The sequence below is a fragment of the Toxorhynchites rutilus genome, chromosome 2 (assembly GCF_029784135.1).
Source record: "Toxorhynchites rutilus septentrionalis strain SRP chromosome 2, ASM2978413v1, whole genome shotgun sequence".
Taxonomy (NCBI): Eukaryota; Metazoa; Arthropoda; class Insecta; order Diptera; family Culicidae; genus Toxorhynchites; species Toxorhynchites rutilus.
The window spans coordinates 307,058,505-307,079,293 of NC_073745.1; the positions used below are offsets into that span (position 1 = coordinate 307,058,505).

General features: G+C 38.7%; 1 protein-coding gene across 1 annotated transcript; it reads right to left on the reverse strand.

The window, feature by feature from the left end:
- Positions 1–357: 357 nt before the first annotated feature.
- On the reverse strand, positions 358–20,279 carry LOC129769937 (uncharacterized). The gene is made up of 2 exons (XM_055772475.1): positions 19,910–20,279; positions 358–1,081 (listed from the first exon to the last, which is right to left on the reverse strand). The coding sequence occupies exon 2, from the start codon at positions 1,019–1,021 to the stop codon at positions 602–604; it is 420 nt and encodes a 139-aa protein (XP_055628450.1). The 5' UTR covers positions 1,022–1,081; positions 19,910–20,279; the 3' UTR covers positions 358–601.
- Positions 20,280–20,789: the final 510 nt, after the last annotated feature.

Consider the following 20,789-nt stretch of genomic DNA (forward strand, 5'->3'; position numbering starts at 1 on the left):
AATGCTGTTTTGCATGTGTCATTACTCTCGACAAGGTCTGCCTATTCGTAACCAACTTGCTAGCAACTACGGCTCACTGCACGGTGGAACAGCTAAAAGTCACGGTCCCTCCGTTGAATTCCGCTTCGTGGGGACAGACAGGAATTGTCCCCGCCGCAGTTACTCCTTTCGGCAGATGCAAAACAACGATCGTTGTTCGTTGGGTGAGGTGTTTAAAATCCAAACACATCGTTCATTTAATTTTAGCATTTTTGTCGTCGCGGCGGGAATGTTTGGATGTGGTTTTTCTTCCCGCTTCTTCAGACAGCCGCGGTCGGGTTGTTTCTTTTTTTTTAATGGCTATTCAAACAAGGTGAGCAGTTTTTATTGTTTTTTTTTCGCACGTTTTATTGAATTTTCGTTTGTGGGGTATAGATACGTTTAAAAATAAAGTTTCTTCACGAGAACCAGATGAGTTCAAAGCTAAACAAACCGTAAGAATATGTTCACAATCAAACGATGTTTTTTTTTATTATTTCCTCTCCTTCAAGCAATCACCTTCGGATAATTTGATCACACATATGCTCAGCCCAGGATGCAGAGTCCAGCGCACGCACCACATTTAGTTTTTGAAGAAATCATCGATCGCACTGCTGGAATCGAACGAGGAAGACTTGATGCTCGAGATGGACGACGATGTGGACGAGCTGAACGAGGAGGACACGACTTTACTGCTGCTGACCACCGACGAGGACGAGGAAAGCAGCGACGAGGATAGTGATCCGTTGTCCGACACCTTCTCCGATACGGACCGCTCGGAGGCGAACGATGAGGCGGATTTCTCCGACGATTTGGTAATGGAATTCGCCGATTCCTCGACCATTTCCTTCTCGCTGCTGCTGCCGAAGCTCTTGGACTGGGTTACGCTCTTCTCGGACACTCCGGCGGAGGATTTCTCGACGGTGACCTCCTTCGAGATGACCGGGGTTTGCGACTCGGTGATGGTCATTTCAGTCTTGGTGGCACTTTCGACGAGGGCCATTTTGGTGTTTCCTTTCTGTTCTTTGCGGTAAGTGGATGTTTCTCAAAGGGAATTTAGCGTCTGAAAAAACGAGAGATAAAAAAACAAATGATAGATCGCAATGTTCGACTATGATGAACGAGGAAACGTTTCGACATTGACACACCGGTCGGAGGGGGGAACACATCAATGGTAACCTACTTAAGTCAAGTGTAGCACGATGACGTGAGAGGATGCTTCTTGTCCTTTTCGTTGCAAACAAACTAACGTGTCCAACCTAATGCGGTGTGGAAAATTCAAAACATGTTCGCCCTGGTTCGAGAGTGGCCTGTTTATTTATAGCTTTATAACAAACACAAAATGTTTTGTTTGAAGATGGTACCGGCCGTGTGGGCACAAGGAATGTTACCGAGGTGTGAATATCTTTGGGAAGCAAATTTTATTTAATTAATGCGATGGACTGAATCCGTAGAATAAAATAACATAGGATAACAGTCATTATGGTGACAGTCATTAAATAGTTCTGTTTTCAGAGGTAAACCACTGAGAAATTTGTTTTGGATCTAGTTTTATTTTACTGTTTATACGGCTCGGCACAATTTAACAATCCTTCAATTGGAAGTCTTTCTTTCATTTACATTTACGCTACATTCCTTGATCGACAACAGAACATCGTTTGCATTTTTGACGTAGGACTACGTCTAACCGGAAGATATAGGGGGTGAAATGGAAATCTAGGCACTGAACAAGTAGGAAAAAATGCAAGATTTGGAACGCTTATAACTCGAGCATTTCTCAATAGATCGCAAAGGTTTTTGCATCAATTGATAGGAAATATATCTACGCATCTATCATAACGAATAACATTTCATTTTTCTTGAGATAAATAATTGAATAATTGTGAAATATCAAGCATTCTCAAAATTCACTATGTGCCCATTTTTGATTGGTCCATTTTGTGCTCCTCAAATCGTACCGACCAAAACGGGCAACCAGAACAGCAGCGAAATAGAATGAAGCACGATTGGAAAGGAAAAAGAAAAAAATGAACGAAACATTGGTCGCAGTCTCGCACATGCGTAATTCTCGAGCCAGCCAGTCAGCTTAAAAATCCCCGCTCCGCTGCCGTAACGATCATTCTCATTCAAACCGTACACCACATCGGTTCGCATCACAACACATCAACAAACCAACCCAAGCACCCATGTCTGGACATGGTAAAGGAGGAAAAGTGAAGGGAAAGGCAAAATCCCGCTCGAACCGTGTTGATATGGAGTTCCCCGCAAGGGTAGCTAGGCCGAGCGCGTTAGTACCAGTGCACCAGTCCACCTAGCCGCCGTTATATAGTTTCGGCCGCCGAAGTGATAACAAGGCGCTTTTCAGGGCCATTAAACCTTCCAAAAAAGAGTTTAGGAAATAAAGTTCAATGCGTTCTAAAACATTATCCAAAATAATAATAAAACACAAATTGATGTTTTCATAATTTGTTTGCCAGGATCTGATGAGTATGTGAATTTGGCAGTAGTTCTGAGCTTATTGATAGTTGGGGACTTTCAAGATTATTCAATTTTCACCAACTCTTAAATTGTTTCCAGATTGAAAGTACAGTAATTTACAATTAGTTCGACATTTAGCTAATTGGACGGACATGTAATGCGACTTATTTAGTTGGACATTTTTGTAAACATAGAGATCCAAATTATGACCGCACATTGAAAGTCGACACTGTACCACTGTCATCGCAAATGTTCAATTACAGGTTCAAATCGCCTCCAATGCGACACTGAGTGGCGCTTCGGTACGTTGCATTGAATGTAATTTACTGTAAAATATGTCACAAGCTGGATGGGAAGAAATTTTCCAACTGTGAAAGCTGAGGCGAGTGGCAAATGCAATCGCTAAACAGAAGGTTTAGCCGAACAAGATGGGGATATCGAGTGACAACAAAACAATAAACTCTTTAGATTGAAGATAATTTTGTGATCCTGAAAAGGACCCTTTTTAGCCTGCATGTGAATCCAACGAGCGAACAAATCGTAATGAATGTATTTTTCTTCTTCTTCTTTCTTGTTTTGTTTTTTTTTTTGTTTTTAAGAGGCTTTAAACTTTGCAGTTTATTCGCCTCTATGTATTTTTTTTGCCATCGCTCCCTTTTAACGCTCATTAGTTCGTCTCGTTGGACTCGCCCCTCTGGCTGAGTCTGCCGATTTGTCTCTATCCTGTGAGTGTGTACCGCTAGAGTATAAAACACGCGGACCCCAAAAAAATATCTTATTTTCTTTCAAACCGTAAACCCGTGTGGTTGTACGGCATCGGCATCGTGGACGTAACAAAGGAGGACAAGTTAAGGGAAAGGCAAAGTCTCACTCGAACCGTGCAGGTCTCCAGTTCCCTGTTGGTCGCATTCACTGATTGCTCCGCAAGGGTAACTAGGCCGAACGGATTGGTGCCGGAGCACCAGTATACCTAACAGCGATTATAGAGTTTCGGCCATCGGAGTGCTCGAGTTGGCTTGCAAAGCTGCTCACGACAATCAGAAAACCCGCATCAAGAACAGAGCAGCTTCAGTTCGGCGCTCATCAAGGCAACAATTAGTTTCAGTGAGTGGCAAAGTGTTTCTCCGGCACGTCGCATTAAATGTAATTTACTGAACAATATGTCACAAGCTGGATAGGAAGAAATTTTCCAACTGTGAAAGCTGTGGCGAGTGGCAAACGCAATAGCTAAACAGGAAGGTTTAACCGAACAAGATGGGAATATCGAGTGATAACAAAAACACAACACCAAAGGTTCTTTTCAACCCTCAACATATTCATAAAGAGTAAACAGTAAACTAATCCATTTTTCAGGTAGATAGGTAGGTATTCACGTAGGAGAAGAAAATAAAACAATATATTTAAAATATATATTTAACAAAAGCTGTCCCCTTTTTATAGTCCTACGTCACTCCGGTTATGTCCCCGACATTACCCACCCGTCTTTTTTTGTAAATTTGCGGAAAAACTATTTGTTGATTTTTTTAAAATTAAGTGTTTCAACGTTTGATGATTTAATTAATTGACATATTGCTATATAATGAAAAACAAAAATAATGAAAGTAATGATTGCGGGATCCATAAGATAGATAACAGATAACATATAAAGATAAATTAAAAACATCCAGCCTAATACAGGGTGGGCCATTTAAAGTGGAAGCATCTGGCAACCCCATAACTTTTGACAGAGATGTCTTGAGATGTTTTGACAAATGTCATACCGCGTTGGAAGCGTCATTTCAGTACAATTTTAACCATGGAACAATACACACCTAAACAACGCGCTGAAATTGTTCAGCTGTACATTCAAAATAACTTCTCAATTGTGTTAACTAAACGTGCGTGGAAAAATAAAAATAAAGTTAAAACATCGCCTGGAGACAACACTATACGTCGATTATATGCCAAATTTATATCGTCTGGTAGTGTCGGTAATGCCAGTCATCTGTCCAGACAACGACCAAGACGTTTCGACGAGAATATTGATGCCGTTCGAGCCAGTGTTGCAGAGACTCCATCGACTTCAGCTCGCCATCATTCGCAAGAGTTAGGCATCGCTCGAACCACTCTCCGACGCATAATTCGTGTTGAAAATGTTTCCGTATAAAATTCAAATGGCTCAACAACTTAACCCATCTGACTTACCACGTCGACTTGATTTTGCGAAATGGATCATCGAAATGGCCAAAAATGAACGTGGCTTTTGGCAAAAAATCATAATGTCTGATGAGGCGCATTTCAACTTGAATGGAGGAGTGAATAAACAAAATTGTCGGTTTTATGCTACTGAAAACCCTCAATTCATCTAAACGCAGCCTCTTTACGACCAAAAAGTTACTGTGTGGTGTGGCATTTATGCCGATAAAGTCATCGGCCCGTACTTCTTTGAAAACGAAAATGGAGCAACGGTAACCGTGAATGGGGAGCGTTATCGGACAATGATAACCGATTTTTTATTGCCATTTGTTCGTGAAAATGAATTGGACAATTACTGGTTCCAACAAGACGGCGCTACATGCCATACAGCGGCTGCCACGACCAAATTATTGCGCGAAATGTTCCCCGGAAGTTTAATATCGAAAAACGGCGATTATGACTGGCCACCGAGATCACCTGATTTGACGCCTCCTGACTTTTTTTTATGGGGATATTTAAAATCCAAGGTATACACTGGTAAACCAAGGACCCTGGCTGCGCTGAAAGACAATATCCGACAAGAAATTGCTGCCATATCGGCCGAAACATTGGGCAAAGTGATGGAAAATGCCGAAAAAAGGGCACATTTTGCGGTCAAGGCCAGAGGCGGTCATTTACGAGATATCATAATCAAAAAGTAGTTAGAACAAATCTCCTTGGACCAAAATAAATGAATTTCAAAAAAAAAATTAAAATTCCACTTCTTTGCAATTGCAAAAACAAATCCTTCCACTTTAAATGGCCCACCCTGTAGTTAGGCTATTGAGAAGAACGTAAGGAATTTAAGTATTTTTCAAAATCACTCCAACAAGTTAGCTTCGGCTCCCAGTTGACTTACATTTTACTAATTAGAATTGATAATTTTAGAATCTAGAATGAATTAATTTTTCTTTCAACAGTATTTTAATTTTTGCAAATACAATTTGTTAAGATTCTATGCTGGTACCGTTTTGTTTCAAATTCCATGCACTTAAAATATTGTTGACAATTAAATATGGTCTCATTACGTAGAATGGTACTGTTTCGCGAAAGTAATTTGTTTTTTGACTGAGATAGAGTCAGAGGGAGATTGCAATAAAATTGAATTGTAAATAACTATTCAGGGTACAAAACTAACAATATTTCCAAATGTACTTGACTCAAATTCCGAATACCATGTTTGTCACTGACTCATAATTCCGAGCAGCATGGATTGTCTTTCATTTTGCAGTTTTTTCTTGAGATTCGAACTTGAATCAGGAAAGGATTCATAATCGATGGGTTCAGCGTTCCATAGATACAACAGTCCGCTCGATGAGGATCCATGCCAAACGTAAGAAGAGCTTGTTTCAGCATTGCAAATTACCCGCAAAGTCATTCCCGAGCGATTGCATGTGATAAAAGTGGCGAAGAAATTGTGCTTGTTCAATCACATTCGTTGCATTTTCGGTCAAATATTCGTTCACAATCACTCCTATTCCGGAACACGGACGAGTTTAGAAATTTCGCAATCCGATCGAGATCGCCTTTTTAAAAGTGGCAATGTTGATTTGACGCAAAACGAACGTCAAAATAATTCATCCGTATTTGTAAAACTATTTACTTTCTACCACATTAGCAGGCCCGAATGCATTTCAAAATTTTTTTTTTTTTTTTTTTCCCAAAATATATTTTTTATTAAGGCACATGTGGCGTTAGCCTGACGGGGCCGGGAGTCCAATATTTTGACATATTTTGTCTTACAACTATGTTAGTAATATGTAACCGATTACTCGCGGTTGGCTCGAGGTTAGTATTACAAGTGTTCTCATAATTGGTATGTTGCAGTCTTCGATGCTCTATACGTGTGCCCGACACGGGCTACTTCCTATTGGGATGCAGCTGACCATTAATCAGCAACGCTCCCTAGTCTGTACCCCATATCTAGCGTGGTGCGTCTTTCTCGACTCGAGGAATCCAGGATAGAATGGTCACTAGCCGGCGCAATCATCAGTTCGTGTAGAGTTGTCATGAGCGGTACAACCTTTGGCTCTTGTTGAATGATCAGTGGACTGCACAACCTTTGGCCCGTGCATCTGTAAAGAGTGTGTGTATGTATTGCCGCGACTAAGTAAATGTTTATCGATCGCTAGGAGGGATATGAAACGGGGACACAACGAAGGAAACATCATTAAACGTTGACATCGGCGTTTCTGAGGAACAGGTATAGATGAAGCAGAAGATCAGGATCCCGGCTACCTAAGATATCCCGGACGGGGATATCCGATTGTCTGCCTTTTGCTCTCAGTGCTCTAGAGAGCTGAGAGCGAACAGCATGGAACCGGATACACGACCAGACAACATGCTCGATGTCGTGGTAGCCATCGCCACAATCACAAAGATTGTTTGCTGCGAGCCCAATGCGATAGAGATGCGCGTTTAGGTTGTAGTGATTGGACATAAGCCGAGATATCACGCGAATGAAATCACGACCTACATTCAATCCCTTAAACCATGCACTCGTCGAGACCTTAGGGATAATCGTGTGTAACCAACGACCGAACTCATCTTCACTCCACATGCGCTGCCAACTAACGAGTGTGTCCTGACGAGGAATGTGAAAAAATTCATTATAGGCAATTTGCCTTTCAAAAAGTGTGCCTTCTGAAGCGCCCACCTTAGCTAGCGAGTCCGCTTTCTCATTCCCCGGAATCGAGCAATGAGAGGGAACCCATGCTAAGGTAATCTTGAATAATTTTTCGACCAAAACACTCAATAGATGTCTTATTCTTGTTAGGAAATAAGATGAGCGTTTATCAACTTTCATTGAGCGGATTGCCTCTATTGAGCTGAGACTGTCTGAAAAAATAAAATAATGGTCGATGGGCAGTGTTTCAATGATCCCTAGAGCATAGTATATCGCACCCATTTCTGCGACATACACGGAACAAGGATCTTTGAGTTTGAAAGAGGCACTGGAATTTTCATTGAAGATGCCGAAGCCAGTGGACCCGTTTATGTATGAACCGTCAGTAAAGAACATTTTATCAGATCCAACTTTCCCATATTTTTCCGAAAATATCGACGGAATAACATTGGAGCGTAGGTGATCTGGTATTCCATGGATTTTTTGTCGCATGGACAGATCAAAAATAACAGAGGAATTGCAAAAGTATGGGAAGCAAACTTGGTTGGAGATGCCTGGTGAAGGGTGCACGTCGTGGGTAAGGTACTCATGGTATAAAGACATAAAACTTGACTGAGGAGTCAGCTGGAGTAGATTTTCGAAGTTATCAATCACCAATGGATTCATGATCTTGCAACGGATGAGAAATCTGTAGGATAATTCTGTGAACCGAAGAGTAAGCGGGGGTACTCCTGCCAAAACTTCGAGACTCATCGTATGTGTCGAATGCAAACACCCCATGGCTATACGCAAGCAACGATATTGTATTCTCTCCAGCTTGAGAATATGAATCCTGGCAGCTGATCGGAAGCAAAAACTGCCATATTCTAACACTGACAATATCGTTGTTTTGTACAACTGAATGAGGTCTCCTGGATGGGCACCCCACCATGTTCCGGTAATTGTTTGGAGAAAATTGATTCTTTGCTGGCATTTCTGTTTCAAATACGCAATGTGTCTCCCCCAGGTACACTTAGAATCAAAATATACACCCAGGTATTTGAAAAACATAGAGTGTTGGATCGTTTTGCCGGATAGGTGAAGCTGGAATTGGGAGGGTTCGTGCTTCCTAGAAAAAACGACCATTTCAGTTTTCTCCGTAGAGAATTCGATACCCAGCTTGAGGGCCCACGTGAACAGATTGTTCATGGTATCTTGCAACGACTTTTGCAGAGCGACGGGATTAGTACCCGTGATGGAAATAACTCCATCGTCTGCAAGTTGTCTCAGCGTGCAGTCTCTAGTTAGACAATCATCCATATCATTGACGTAAAAACTGTACAAGAGGGGGCTTAGGCAGGAGCCTTGCGGTAGGCCCATAAAACTGTAACGAGAAGATTTTGAGTTGCCATGAGAGAAATTCGTGTGCTTTTCTGACAGTAAATTGTACAGGAAATTATTCAGAATTGGTGAAAGTCCACGATTATGAAGCTTCTCTGAGAGAATTTCCATGGAAACTGAATCAAATGCCCCTTTGATATCGAGAAAAACGGAAGCCATTTGTTCTTTGCGAGCAAATGCGATTTGGATTTCAGAAGATAGCAGCGCGAGACAATCATTCGTCCCTTTACCTCGGCGGAAGCCAAACTGCGTATTTGACAGCAAATTGTTCGTTTCGACCCACTTGTCTAAACGAAGTAGAATAATTTTCTCTAACAATTTGCGAATACAGGATAACATTGCAATCGGCCTATACGAGTTGTGATCGCAAGCCGGCTTGTTGGGTTTTCGTATGGCTATCACTCTCACTTGTCTCCAGTCATGCGGGACAATATTCAGCTCCAGAAACTTGTTGAACAAGTTCAGCAAACGCTGTTTTGCCAAGTCGGGAAGATTTTTCAACAAGTTGAATTTAATCTTTCGTGTTCGTGTTCGAATTCGTGTTTGTTGAAATTTGAATGAAAATTATGAGTTGATGTTATTTAAATACTTTGAGCACGTAGTTCCTACATAGTAATTTTTCTGCAATCCTAACCTTTCCGCTCACTCTATATCAATAATGGAAAATAATTATCACACACAGTTTTGTTCCGCATCATAGCAATGTTGCCACTTTTGCATATTTTGCATATTCAGGAAATCCCATTCGTGAATTTGAGATGACCATTTTCATTGGCACTCTGATGCACATCGTTACTCATGAATTTGTTTTTAAATCGAAATAAATTATAATTCGCCAAACAAGTTCAATTAAATCTATTCTGCGAAAATATCGAAACATATGAAGATGCTAAGACGGCATCTCTTGAGAATTCAATAAGCCAAAGGAGTATCCGAGCGGATTCAATGGTTTATCACTTATTTTGTATTGTTTGCAACAATCTCATCACTCCTACCCCAACTTTTCGTTTTCCTTACTACGTCCCTAATTATTCTAACAATCATATTATATACTAGCTGACCCGACAAACTTCGTCCCGACCAAAATAGATTTTTTGATTTGAATACTTTCTCGTTCAAGATTCTTCAAGCATTTGGAAATAACATGTTTCTCCGTTGCATGGAATACATATTTGATACAGAGAATATTACAAAATAAAGACAGCTCAAATCGGACCATTCCTTCCTCGGGTTTAGGGCACATCAACACATTTGGCCTTCCATTTTTGTTTATATAGATAGAAGATATGGAAATGCGTTATTTCGCCTGAAAATCCATTTCCACTTACGAACAAAGATCAATTTCGATAGCGCAAACATCGAATGGACTAACAACGCTTATTATGATGTAATTTTCGATCATGTGGGAATTCAATTTTCCGAATTTTTCGACCTTCCTTCAGAGTTTTCCGAAAATTTTCCGGGTTTTCTCTCTACTATATTGATCTACGAGAAGAGAGGATTACAACAAAATACAGGAGGGTAAAATCAGACCATCCCTTCTTCGGGTTTTCCGCTTACCAACAGATTTTTCCTTACATTTTTTATTTATATAGATATAAGATATGGAAATGCGTTATTTCGCCTGAAAATCCATTTCCACTTACGAACAAAGATCAATTTCGATAGCGCAAACATCGAATAGACTAACAACGCTTATTAAGATGTAATTTTTAGATGACACACTGTGGATAACCGGATTTGAACATACTGAACGGACCCTGCTCATCTTCTCTACACACATGTTTCATTAAATTATCATATTAGGTATGTTTAAATATTAAATCGATGTATACATTCAAATTTGAAATTTTCAACGTACACTCTGTCCAACTTCTATAAGACCAGGTGATGATCTTGCTGCTTTGTGCCATTGTGAACAAACAATGGTTCACCTTATATTCTAGTGTATTGGTATTGGTGACTACCATACACTGCATGATTTTCATATGTGTGTGTGTAAGCGCTGAGGGTTATTGAAAGGTTTTGTATTTTTCAAGTGTCCAGTTTCTATAAGACCAGTTACATTTTTCGTTGTTTTAGTTGTTTTAATCAATAAATCTGGAAAATGCCGAAGGGAAAAGGGCTCACGGAGAGAAAAGAAAAACAAATCGATGCATTTCACCAAGAAAATGTTGGTATCAGAGGAATTTCTCGTCGGATTGGACGATCCCATCAAGTAGTGTTCAATTATTTGACGAATCCTCAAGGATACGGTAAGAAGGAGAGAGCTCCACGTAAATCGAAGCTCTCTGACCGGAATAATCGGGAAAAATCTAGAACAGCTTCGAATACCTCAAAATCGCTTATGCAAATGAGGCAAAATTTCAATTTAAATGTTATTCGTCAAGTTTCGCTAAAAAATCCTCACATAAAGAGGGCTTAAAAGGTTGAAGCTCCTCATCTTACACCATCTCACATCGGAAGACGTCTGAGTTTTGCCAAAGCTCACATGAACCGACAGTGGATCATGGTATGTTGTGACAAAGAATGTTTCCAAAAGAATACATTTTGCTATACAGTGCGGACTCGATTATATACAGTTTTTGATTTCTTTTCACTGTATATAATCGAATCCTGTATATAATCGAGTCAAAAATTTTTTTTTCTTTGATTTGTTTTTTTGCATGTATTTTTCGATTTTTGAAAATAAAAGAAGAATTTGATTTTTCATTCATCCCCTTAAAGTCAGATAACACCATTCTCACATGAAAAAAAATAATTTATCCAGATAATCTCAGGAGGTGATAGACGATATTTGATGAAAAAAATCCTAATACGCATATGTTCGAATTTCAACAATGACAGAGTTATAGAACTTTTTTTTTGCTCTGTTTCCTCAAACTGACTCTACATTAAAAAGTACGCTACGGAAGACGATTCTGATGCTTTCATTTGAAAAATGAGAAAATTTAGTACAGGATATAGTAGTCGAACAACTAAATTAGTGAATTTTAATAACATTTTGGAAGTGAAAAACTTAAAAGTTAATAATTTTTAATGTGTTATTACTGATTTTATCCTAAAAATCTATATAAAACTAGACTGTTTCTATCAATTAAATTGAAGTTCTTCAACCGCTCTACAATTTGTTCTTTGACGCCTAACTTTTATCTTTCTTAATTTGGCTGCGATATCGATATAAACAATTCCTGGTGAAAATTCAAGCAAAATATTCAAAAATCACGATTTTTACCCCACTGTACATGTAACAGACACTTAAACTTCACCTTAACGCTGAAAGGTTACATTTCTTCTTGAAATAAGCCATTTTTGAAACATAAAAAATTTCAGACTGTATATAATCGAGTCCAAAATTGTATATAATCGAATTACATATAATCGAGTCTGTATATAATCGAGTCTGTATATAATCGAGCCCGACCTGTATACCATAACGAAAAGTTCTTCAATGCATAGGTTATCTTCACTGATGAATAACAGTTCAGGATCATCCACCTGGTGGTTTCAATGGATGTTGGCGTGATTTACGGAAGAAGGAATATTTCAACCTGGAATTTTGGTGGAGGCTCGTCATGATTTGGGCGGGATTCAGTGCAACCGGATAGCTCAGCTCAAGATAGCTTTCACATCATTCAAGGATTACATACATGTTCTGGAATCCTTTCTCCTACCGTTTTTGCGTGGATATCGTCACAAAAAATTCACATATCATATCATATTAATATCAGCAAGGTAACTAAACAATGGATTAATACACCACGATTGAAGAGCTCAAGGTTGCAATTTCGGAAACTTGAAAAAAAATATCGAGAAAATCTTTCAGCAGCATTTGGTTTGGTATTCCAACATGGATTTGCCAGGTTACTGGCCGAAATCGCATGGTTGCCAATTATTGACGTGTAAATCAGCCGATCATTTTGAATTTCTCATTGATAAATATTACTTATAAATTTTGAAATGATCTTATAGAAACTGGACAGCTGAAATTATCATAGTTAAGCACAATAATTAAACAAACAACTCAACAATGTATGAATGTATCTTGTTGAAATTCTAACTGTTCGTGTTGCAGCGAAATAGCTCAGGGTGGTCTTATAGAAGTTGAACAGAGTGTATATAAATCTACTGCGGATAATCGAGACTAGTTGTAAGGAACAGTCCCTATTCCCTAGCTCCCTACTTCACCTAGTTACGTTCAATTTTGTTAATGTTGTTCAAATAATCATATTTATAAAGTATATTAACAAATTGTTCAAAATTTCTGATAAAACAAAATTGAAAAAAAGTCAAAACTAAAATACTCTGGATAATCGAGCTTTTCCATATCAAATTAGTATTCTATTTAAATTAAAAACATTTTTGTTTGCAGTTGGAGAAAAACCCTCGTACGAAAATTGTTTATGAAGACAACTTTATATTATAATGAAAAAAATCAATAACAATGTTGGAATTGTATAGCCATACGGTTGAATGAAAGTCAGAAATATGTGTCTCAAGTAATTGAATAACATGACGTGAAAATTTTCATTTAAATTTTGTTTTTCAAGGACCGGCTTCGTGTATTCTAATCCGATAGATATTTTTAACGAGTTTGGGACCCAAATTATGGCCCTAATTTGAAGTCGCCACCAGACGTCGACACTATTTTTCTGTCATCACGAATTACCAATTTACCACCATCTGACATATCGTGAAGTCGATGATGAACTTTTACAGCAGAGGGATAGTGAGATAGGCGGTGACGGTAGGTAGAGTGAGATAGCGATAATCGTGCCATACACCTGCCTTAAAAGCTTCAAATGATCAAAATTATGATTTTCCATTTGACATAAGCCGCCTAGAAAAAAAATTGTGTAATCGGAAAGCTCATTAAAAAATTAGTAGAGTAGTGTCCAAGCTATCATCGCATGGTTTACGTAGGGCTTCAAAATTATTCCCGACGAGAACAAACCACCAAAAATCAAGAATAAACTCTTTAGTGCAAATATTTGATAGTACTGACAAGGGCTGATGAACGAGTACTTGCAAGGAGGGCCATGTATACTTCTCACAGCAACTGAAATAAAAATTGAGAAGTCTGGTCAATAAACTCACCGCATTAACATGTACTGTTGATTGCTCGCTGTGTAGCTGAAACACTGAATTTATTGGATATCAAAAAAAATCACATATCCAACACTCCCAAAAACCTAGTTTCCCTAAAAAAATCACAATTATATTATGCAGCCCCATCCCGAATCGAATCGAATCGTCGACAGAAACTGCTACGAAACAATTTTTCACGTTCAGTAATCCACCTAATAAAACAACTCTCTGCGCTGGAAAATACTTTCTTCACATCCGACTTGAACTGAGCTGTTCTCTGACGCTTTCAACCCGGGAACAATGTTCGGATTCACCAAAATACTGTTCAACATAACAATGCATGACCACAGGATTGATAATTGGATTGCATCAAAAGACCAGATTGTCATCACGCAAGGAATTAGATAATTGACTTGAAATGCGCGATGATTGTGGCTTACACATCCAATACTTATACCCAAGTTCCGAAAATAGGATAATTAATTCAAGGTTCTCCTTAAACAGCTTGCCTATTATTATTACTATTCGTTTAGCGTGAATTGTTCTTCTAATTTGATACCCATTGTTGGCTTCGCTAACAGGAGCGCGATTCCGAAAAACAAATCACCACTGTGTTTGCTGGGTAGATTAAAATTTCCTTTAATGGAAATTCGATTGTTAGTTACATTGAAATATTTTTGATATAATTGCCTTACGTTTTAGTGACTCCTGTTGCCTTTTTTGTCAGGAAGCCCACTCAGGGATATTCAATCTGTCTTCTAGCTAAGCCTGATTATTTTGAGTATAATGTTAGAGTATTTTTAAGGTAAGTAAGTTATCTAATCTAAGTTGGCAATCCATAAATCTTCTAAATTGAGTTTAAGTCTTTATTTTTTCCGAACTGCACACCTGCTAAATTCTTTTCCAACTATCTTTAGATTTTTCTTTTTCAACTATGTCTACTATTTATTATTTCTTCAAACAGTGGTTGCTATGGATTCTTTTTCCCCCTTTCTCCGTCCATTGAACTGGAACTCTGAACTAGATTCGAGGAGGCAATTGGATGTTAATGTGTGCTCAGCCTGAGAGGCGTAACACCCATATATGAACTGACACAATCGTTGATCTTCATATCAAATTATCATAATTGAATTGAAGTGCAATGAACATATTCTAACTGCCAAGGAAAAAAATCAACTATAACAAATCTTTTAACTCTGTTAAAATTTAACTAGCAACTTTTCTGAGTATTGAGGGAGTATTTGAGAATGCATCTCGTTACTATATATAAAAAAACTATGCAAAAATGAAGTTTTGGCAATTGTTTATCCAACTGGATGCTATAGCAATCAATAGACTGATAAAATTAGATCAGAAGGATCGACTCTAGCAACGGACTCACGAATAAAAGGAGTTTTGACATAGGACTATGTCTTTGATTTCTATATAGGGGGGTGACTTTACGCATATTACTCAAAACCGTTATTGCGACATATATTGTGTTTTATACCATTAGACAGAAAATTTATCCAGCATTTTTTTTTTGCTTAAGACATGAACAGTGAATATAGTGAAAAAGTTAACAATTTGACGATTCAAATGTGTATATTATTTCGATTTTACTTGCCACTCGAGTTTCCCCACAACGCAACGAGTAATCTTTTTGCCTACAATTCGGCGTTAGCTGATTAGATGCGTATAATGAATTATTCTCGATTTGTCGATGTGTGGGCTCCAGAATGCGTATTGGCAGCACTGTCCGTTATAACTGTCTCGCCATACTTGTTCATCCCACCATTCATATTTACACCTTTTATAACAAGCCGAACAGCAGACCTAGAGCTCGGTCCGACAGCTCATCTGATCACGTCAAACGGAAAAGGGGCCTCTTCGCTCCAGTCATAGCAGAGGTCAGACGTGTTTTCCGAGCCCAGGGGCAAAACCGCAGACTTCAATTAGCCCGGATATTCACAGTCGATAATAGGCATTTATCAGTTGGCAGAATCAATGGAGGGATGATCTAGGAATGATCTTGAAGATGAAATTGGATAGTTCTATTCTATTCTCCCCAAAAATTTGACAAGAAGCCTGGCCCAGAAGGTTAAACGTTGATAGAGATTTTATTAGATTGAAGTTTGCTGACCAATCAATTCGTGCTCAATCCACGTTCAATTGTGTAGGACTTGCTACTAACAGTTTATGTTATTGTGGTCCAGGATGTCATTATCGAGTATGTTGTTCTAAAGAGTATTCTCACGCATATTTTCCAGGGCTTCCATTTGATGTATCAAAAAAGAAAGAAATACAGATTTTGAACAATGAAAAAACTTAATTCAATTGCAATTACTACACACAATCACAGTCCTATGTCAAGATCCCGTCCGTGCCCCTAGGCCCAGACCCATCAACTTTTATCTCATTTATTTATGTAACTTTGTATTCGTTGAATTTGCTGGTGACACGATCATTTTAGAGAGGGGTAAATGTGAGTATACTTTTTCCTATGACAGCTCTAAAGAATACATTCAAACGATGCAACTTGGAAGGACTCAGTGTTATTGAAGGATTAACGCTGAGTCATAGTCATCAGGGCTGTGGAGTCGGAGATAAAATTCCCGACTCCGACTCCCAACAATTATTAGTACCGACTCCAACTCCTGCTAAAAAAAATGAAATAATTGGAAGCCAGGTTTCTCATTAGAACGGTTAATTTTCTCTGATTAGACAATAAAAATAAACATCAAAATTTAGAATAATTTTTCATGAAAAAAATATGTCACCCTTCTAAACTCGAGTCGATTGCGAGTAAACGGTTTCCCAACTTATTAACCTTAGAGTTAATGATAAATGTTAATAAACACTAGTAAAATTGTAGTTAAGAGTTTGGCTCTTTTTAACTTATGTAACTGAGCATTTGAACATAAACGAATTTAAATAATATTTAGAATGCTCGTAAAAATATAATTGATTCAGCCAAATCGTCCTTCATTAAGGCTCGAAGATCTGACTCCAAAATTTTCAAAGCAGAGAACAGCCTTTCTACGCTAGCTTGAGTGGGTGGCATGGCAGTAATCGTTCGTGTAACATCTACGATGAGCTCAGGAAACGTTGGAAACACTTATGTATTGTCAGCTTGCACGAACGGTCATATTTTTCAAACTCTGGCAAACAAGCTAAGATTTTATTTCAAAAGATGCAGAAGGTTTTCCTTCTTATTCTCTTTTCCGAGGTGACGTCGTTTTGCTGTTTTGTTATTCAGGTAAGCATCGAAATATGTGCTCTCTGATGAAGACTCAGGATTATCGCTGCAAGATTCGCCGACAGTTGCATCAACATCTCCTCCGTTCCGATGTTTCACAGAGTGATTCCTTGGCCATCGTGAATTGGCTCTTATTGAGCAAAATTAAGCTCTTTGGATCGATGTAAGTTGCTGCTAACAATATAAGGTTAGCCAGAAGTTTACTTGGCCATGGCCCGTACAAATCCATCTGTAATTGATCATTATATTTTGCAAAGGCGGAAAATCAAACTTCTGCATTCCAACATAAACTTTCCAGGTGTCAGTTCATCAAGCTAAAATGTTTTAGTTAGGTTGAACGGTTGAAACAGGAGCTTCTCCAGATCGATCGCTTTGTTCCACTGATACTCGGTTAGGGATGTATTCTCATCATCCAGATCATTGATGAAATTTCTAAGTACTATCAGTCGCTGATTCGTGAGATATGTACTCCTTTAGCGAGTGGCCTGATCTAGAATTGCTTCTTTCCCGGATTTTCTTTGAGGAATTGCGTCCGTTTTTGGGCTTGTCCGAAAACGTAAGCTATCGTAACTTGTCTCAATGTAACAATCAAGTATCAGAACGATCATTCAGTCCATCACGAATCGTTTACTGGAGTAAGCGAATGGCGCAACGCATGTTGAAGATCTTGAACATATCGGAAACTTCATCTATTACGGTATCTAATTAACTGCAACGAATTCAAATCGGTTCTTAACGAATTTCACTTTTTTAGTGTTTGCTTATTCAATCACCATGCAATTGATGCTTTGGCTTTGAAGATAAATTACAAGTTTTGTTTGTCATTTCCCCGTTTAAAGCCATGAAAGCTATGGCAAAAATATCAGCGGGATGTTTTCACGACCATATCCACAATGCTCTTCTTGAGTATTTCAGCAGTCATGCTAATCGTTATCTTACCGCTTATAAAGAAAGTAGAGAACTGTGGTTAACCAACACACAAACAAATGGTTCTGACGTGAATAGGAAATTAATAAAATCATGAAATAAAATGTCGTTTAATGAACTAAATATTTTGATTTATTGGGTCATTTAACTGGAAGTCGGAATCGGAATAGGTAAAAAAATTCCCGACTCCGACTCCGACTCCTAATATAATGAAATTCCTTACGACTCTAAATCCGATTCCTCGACTCCGACTTCATAGCCCTGATAGCCACAATTCTAGTCATCAGAAAAAGGAAGCGTATGGTTGGGAGAAGTACAATTAGAGCTTTCCAAACAAACTAAATATTTAGGCGTTATGTTCGCCCAAAACATCTGTACTTCTGAAGCTGAAACTTTGGAACACTCACTGTGTCGAGACAGTGTATTGATTCAGCAAAGACTGCAGATCCATGGAAACAATGTTTTTACGCCTAACGAGATATGGTCTTCTCAAAGCAAATCACACCTTCTTGGAGCAATTCTCGAGCAACTACTTCTAATATTCATAGTGATGGATCGAGCTGACAGTGCATATATAGCAATCAAACAATTCCTTGAAGTCTACCTCGATTTTTTTTTTTTTGACGTTTTACATGTCGGTCCAGTCAGAAAGCAAATGTCGATAACTGGGCTTCCATTCTGGTTCAGTTACTGAATGATTACTTTATATAAACATAGCGCAAGGATAGATCGCAGTGGCTCGAAACTATTGTATAAGGAAAAAGATGGTGAACATACATTTTCGAAGAAACTGATACGATAACTATAAACCCTAGGACAAAAGATTTTTTTTATACTCGGAATGGTTTATAGCTATCGTATTATTCAAATTATATTAATTATTATTAAATTCTAGTTACTTGAAATGAGAATTATTTTTCTAATGCGCTGAAAGCAACAAACAAACAGCCCAAGGCTCCAGAAATTTAGCTTAATTACTTGATTATCAATTACTCAGTCATGGCAGGTTTTCTTGCAATTACTGTATCACTTCCCAAAATAAGAACAATGTTTTTCAATTGGCTTCGTTTGCATGCTCCCGACACACGACCAACAGTATGCGTCACAGCAGCTAATTGAACTTCCTCCCAATTGGCTCTGATCCTTCGTCTAGACACGCCAGCGTAATGCTACTTTCCAATGTCCCAGTCTCAACACAATTCAGCGAGAGTATCCAGGATGCCGTCATCGCGGCGGTCATTAACCACGCGAGATGATTCACAATCATCGGGAAGAGGAGATGAAGGAAAACATAAATTATGCATGACATGGCTGTGAGATTAATTTTGACTGTTAATAATCAGCTGTCACAGTCGTTGTTATAAACGCCGGCCGCTGGAACAGAAATAAATAAGACCATGTCGATAACGGTTTATTGCAATGTTTCTTATCGAAGTGGAAATGATTATCGAACCCGCCAGCGGGATTGATAAAAGTTTCGATCATGGTACGAAGGCATGCCTCAAAAATGAGTCACCTACGGTTTTAACTCTTCGAAACGAACTCAAAGGTACAATCGGCAATAAAATATTTAAAAAATAATTGAACTCCCGCCAGAAACAGAGCAATTATCCTCTTGGTATTCTAATTGGAATGATAATTATTAAAGAAGACATCCAAATTCCTTCGTTCATTACTCGCGTTAGTCATTCAATTAACAAAGCTATTCTCACATTTCCTTCTCACAGCTTCTAGCTGAAATCAAATTTCCGCGTTGAGCAAGAATATGAAAATAATCTTGCGCCTCAACACCTACACCACTCAGACACACATGCAACACATCTCACCGGCAGAGATAAACAATCAATTATTCACGGTTCTATAATTAATTGGAACGTAATCAAGCCATAACTCACGATGCACCGAGAACGGGAGGATCAAATAGCAGCGCGTTCACTTACCTTTTGGGCACTTTGGTTTTTCGTTTCGGGAGGGTTCTTTCGGTGAACCGTTCACTTTCACTGTTCAAATCAAACTGAACTCTGTGTAACCGCGTGCGCTTTCGAAAGGAACCGGCACTGGGCTATCCGGATTTTCCACCACCACGCGTTGAAGTATTGTTTCGGTTAAAAATAAACCCGCGCTTAGAGGTTTACAGCAGGCAGGAGGAGATAAGAGGAGTGTGTATGCGTTTTTCTACCGTTCAGGAATTTTCCTCGAGTTTCTATGGTTTGTTTTAGTTTTCCTGTCGCACTGTATAGGATCGCACTCACTGTTGAAGGAAGCGTGGTTGAGATCACGATGGTTCTGCAGGTTCTGTTGCGAGTGGCGATCGCTGCCACTCGCTTTTATTCAAACGCGCCATTTCGCGCGATTGTTCCGAGTGAGAGATAGGATCTGTGTGAGAGAGCGACAGTCATTCTGGTTGTTTTCTCTGGCACCGAGATCGATTGGGTTGGCACAACGTCACCGTTGCTGGTGCAAATCTCGTTTTTTGGCGGTTAGAGAAGCAAAGCCAACGGCAGCATGATGAATACGATTACGATCCAACGCGGGATGATTTTGAAACGGTGAATCATGTCACGATTCAGCAGTCTCTCTGATTAAGATTGAACGGAAAAAACTCTTAGAATTAATTTATCTGTAATCAATGAACATCATTTGCATTGATGCAAAAAAGAATGTCGAACATAAAGTGAACGTTAGGATCTGTTCGAAACTACAGTGAATATTTACTGAAATACTTGATTAAAACTCAGATCATTTCGAAATAGAACACTTTCGAATGTGTATTTTTTTACCATTGTTTCAATCGAAACAAATATTTTCTGGAAAACAGGA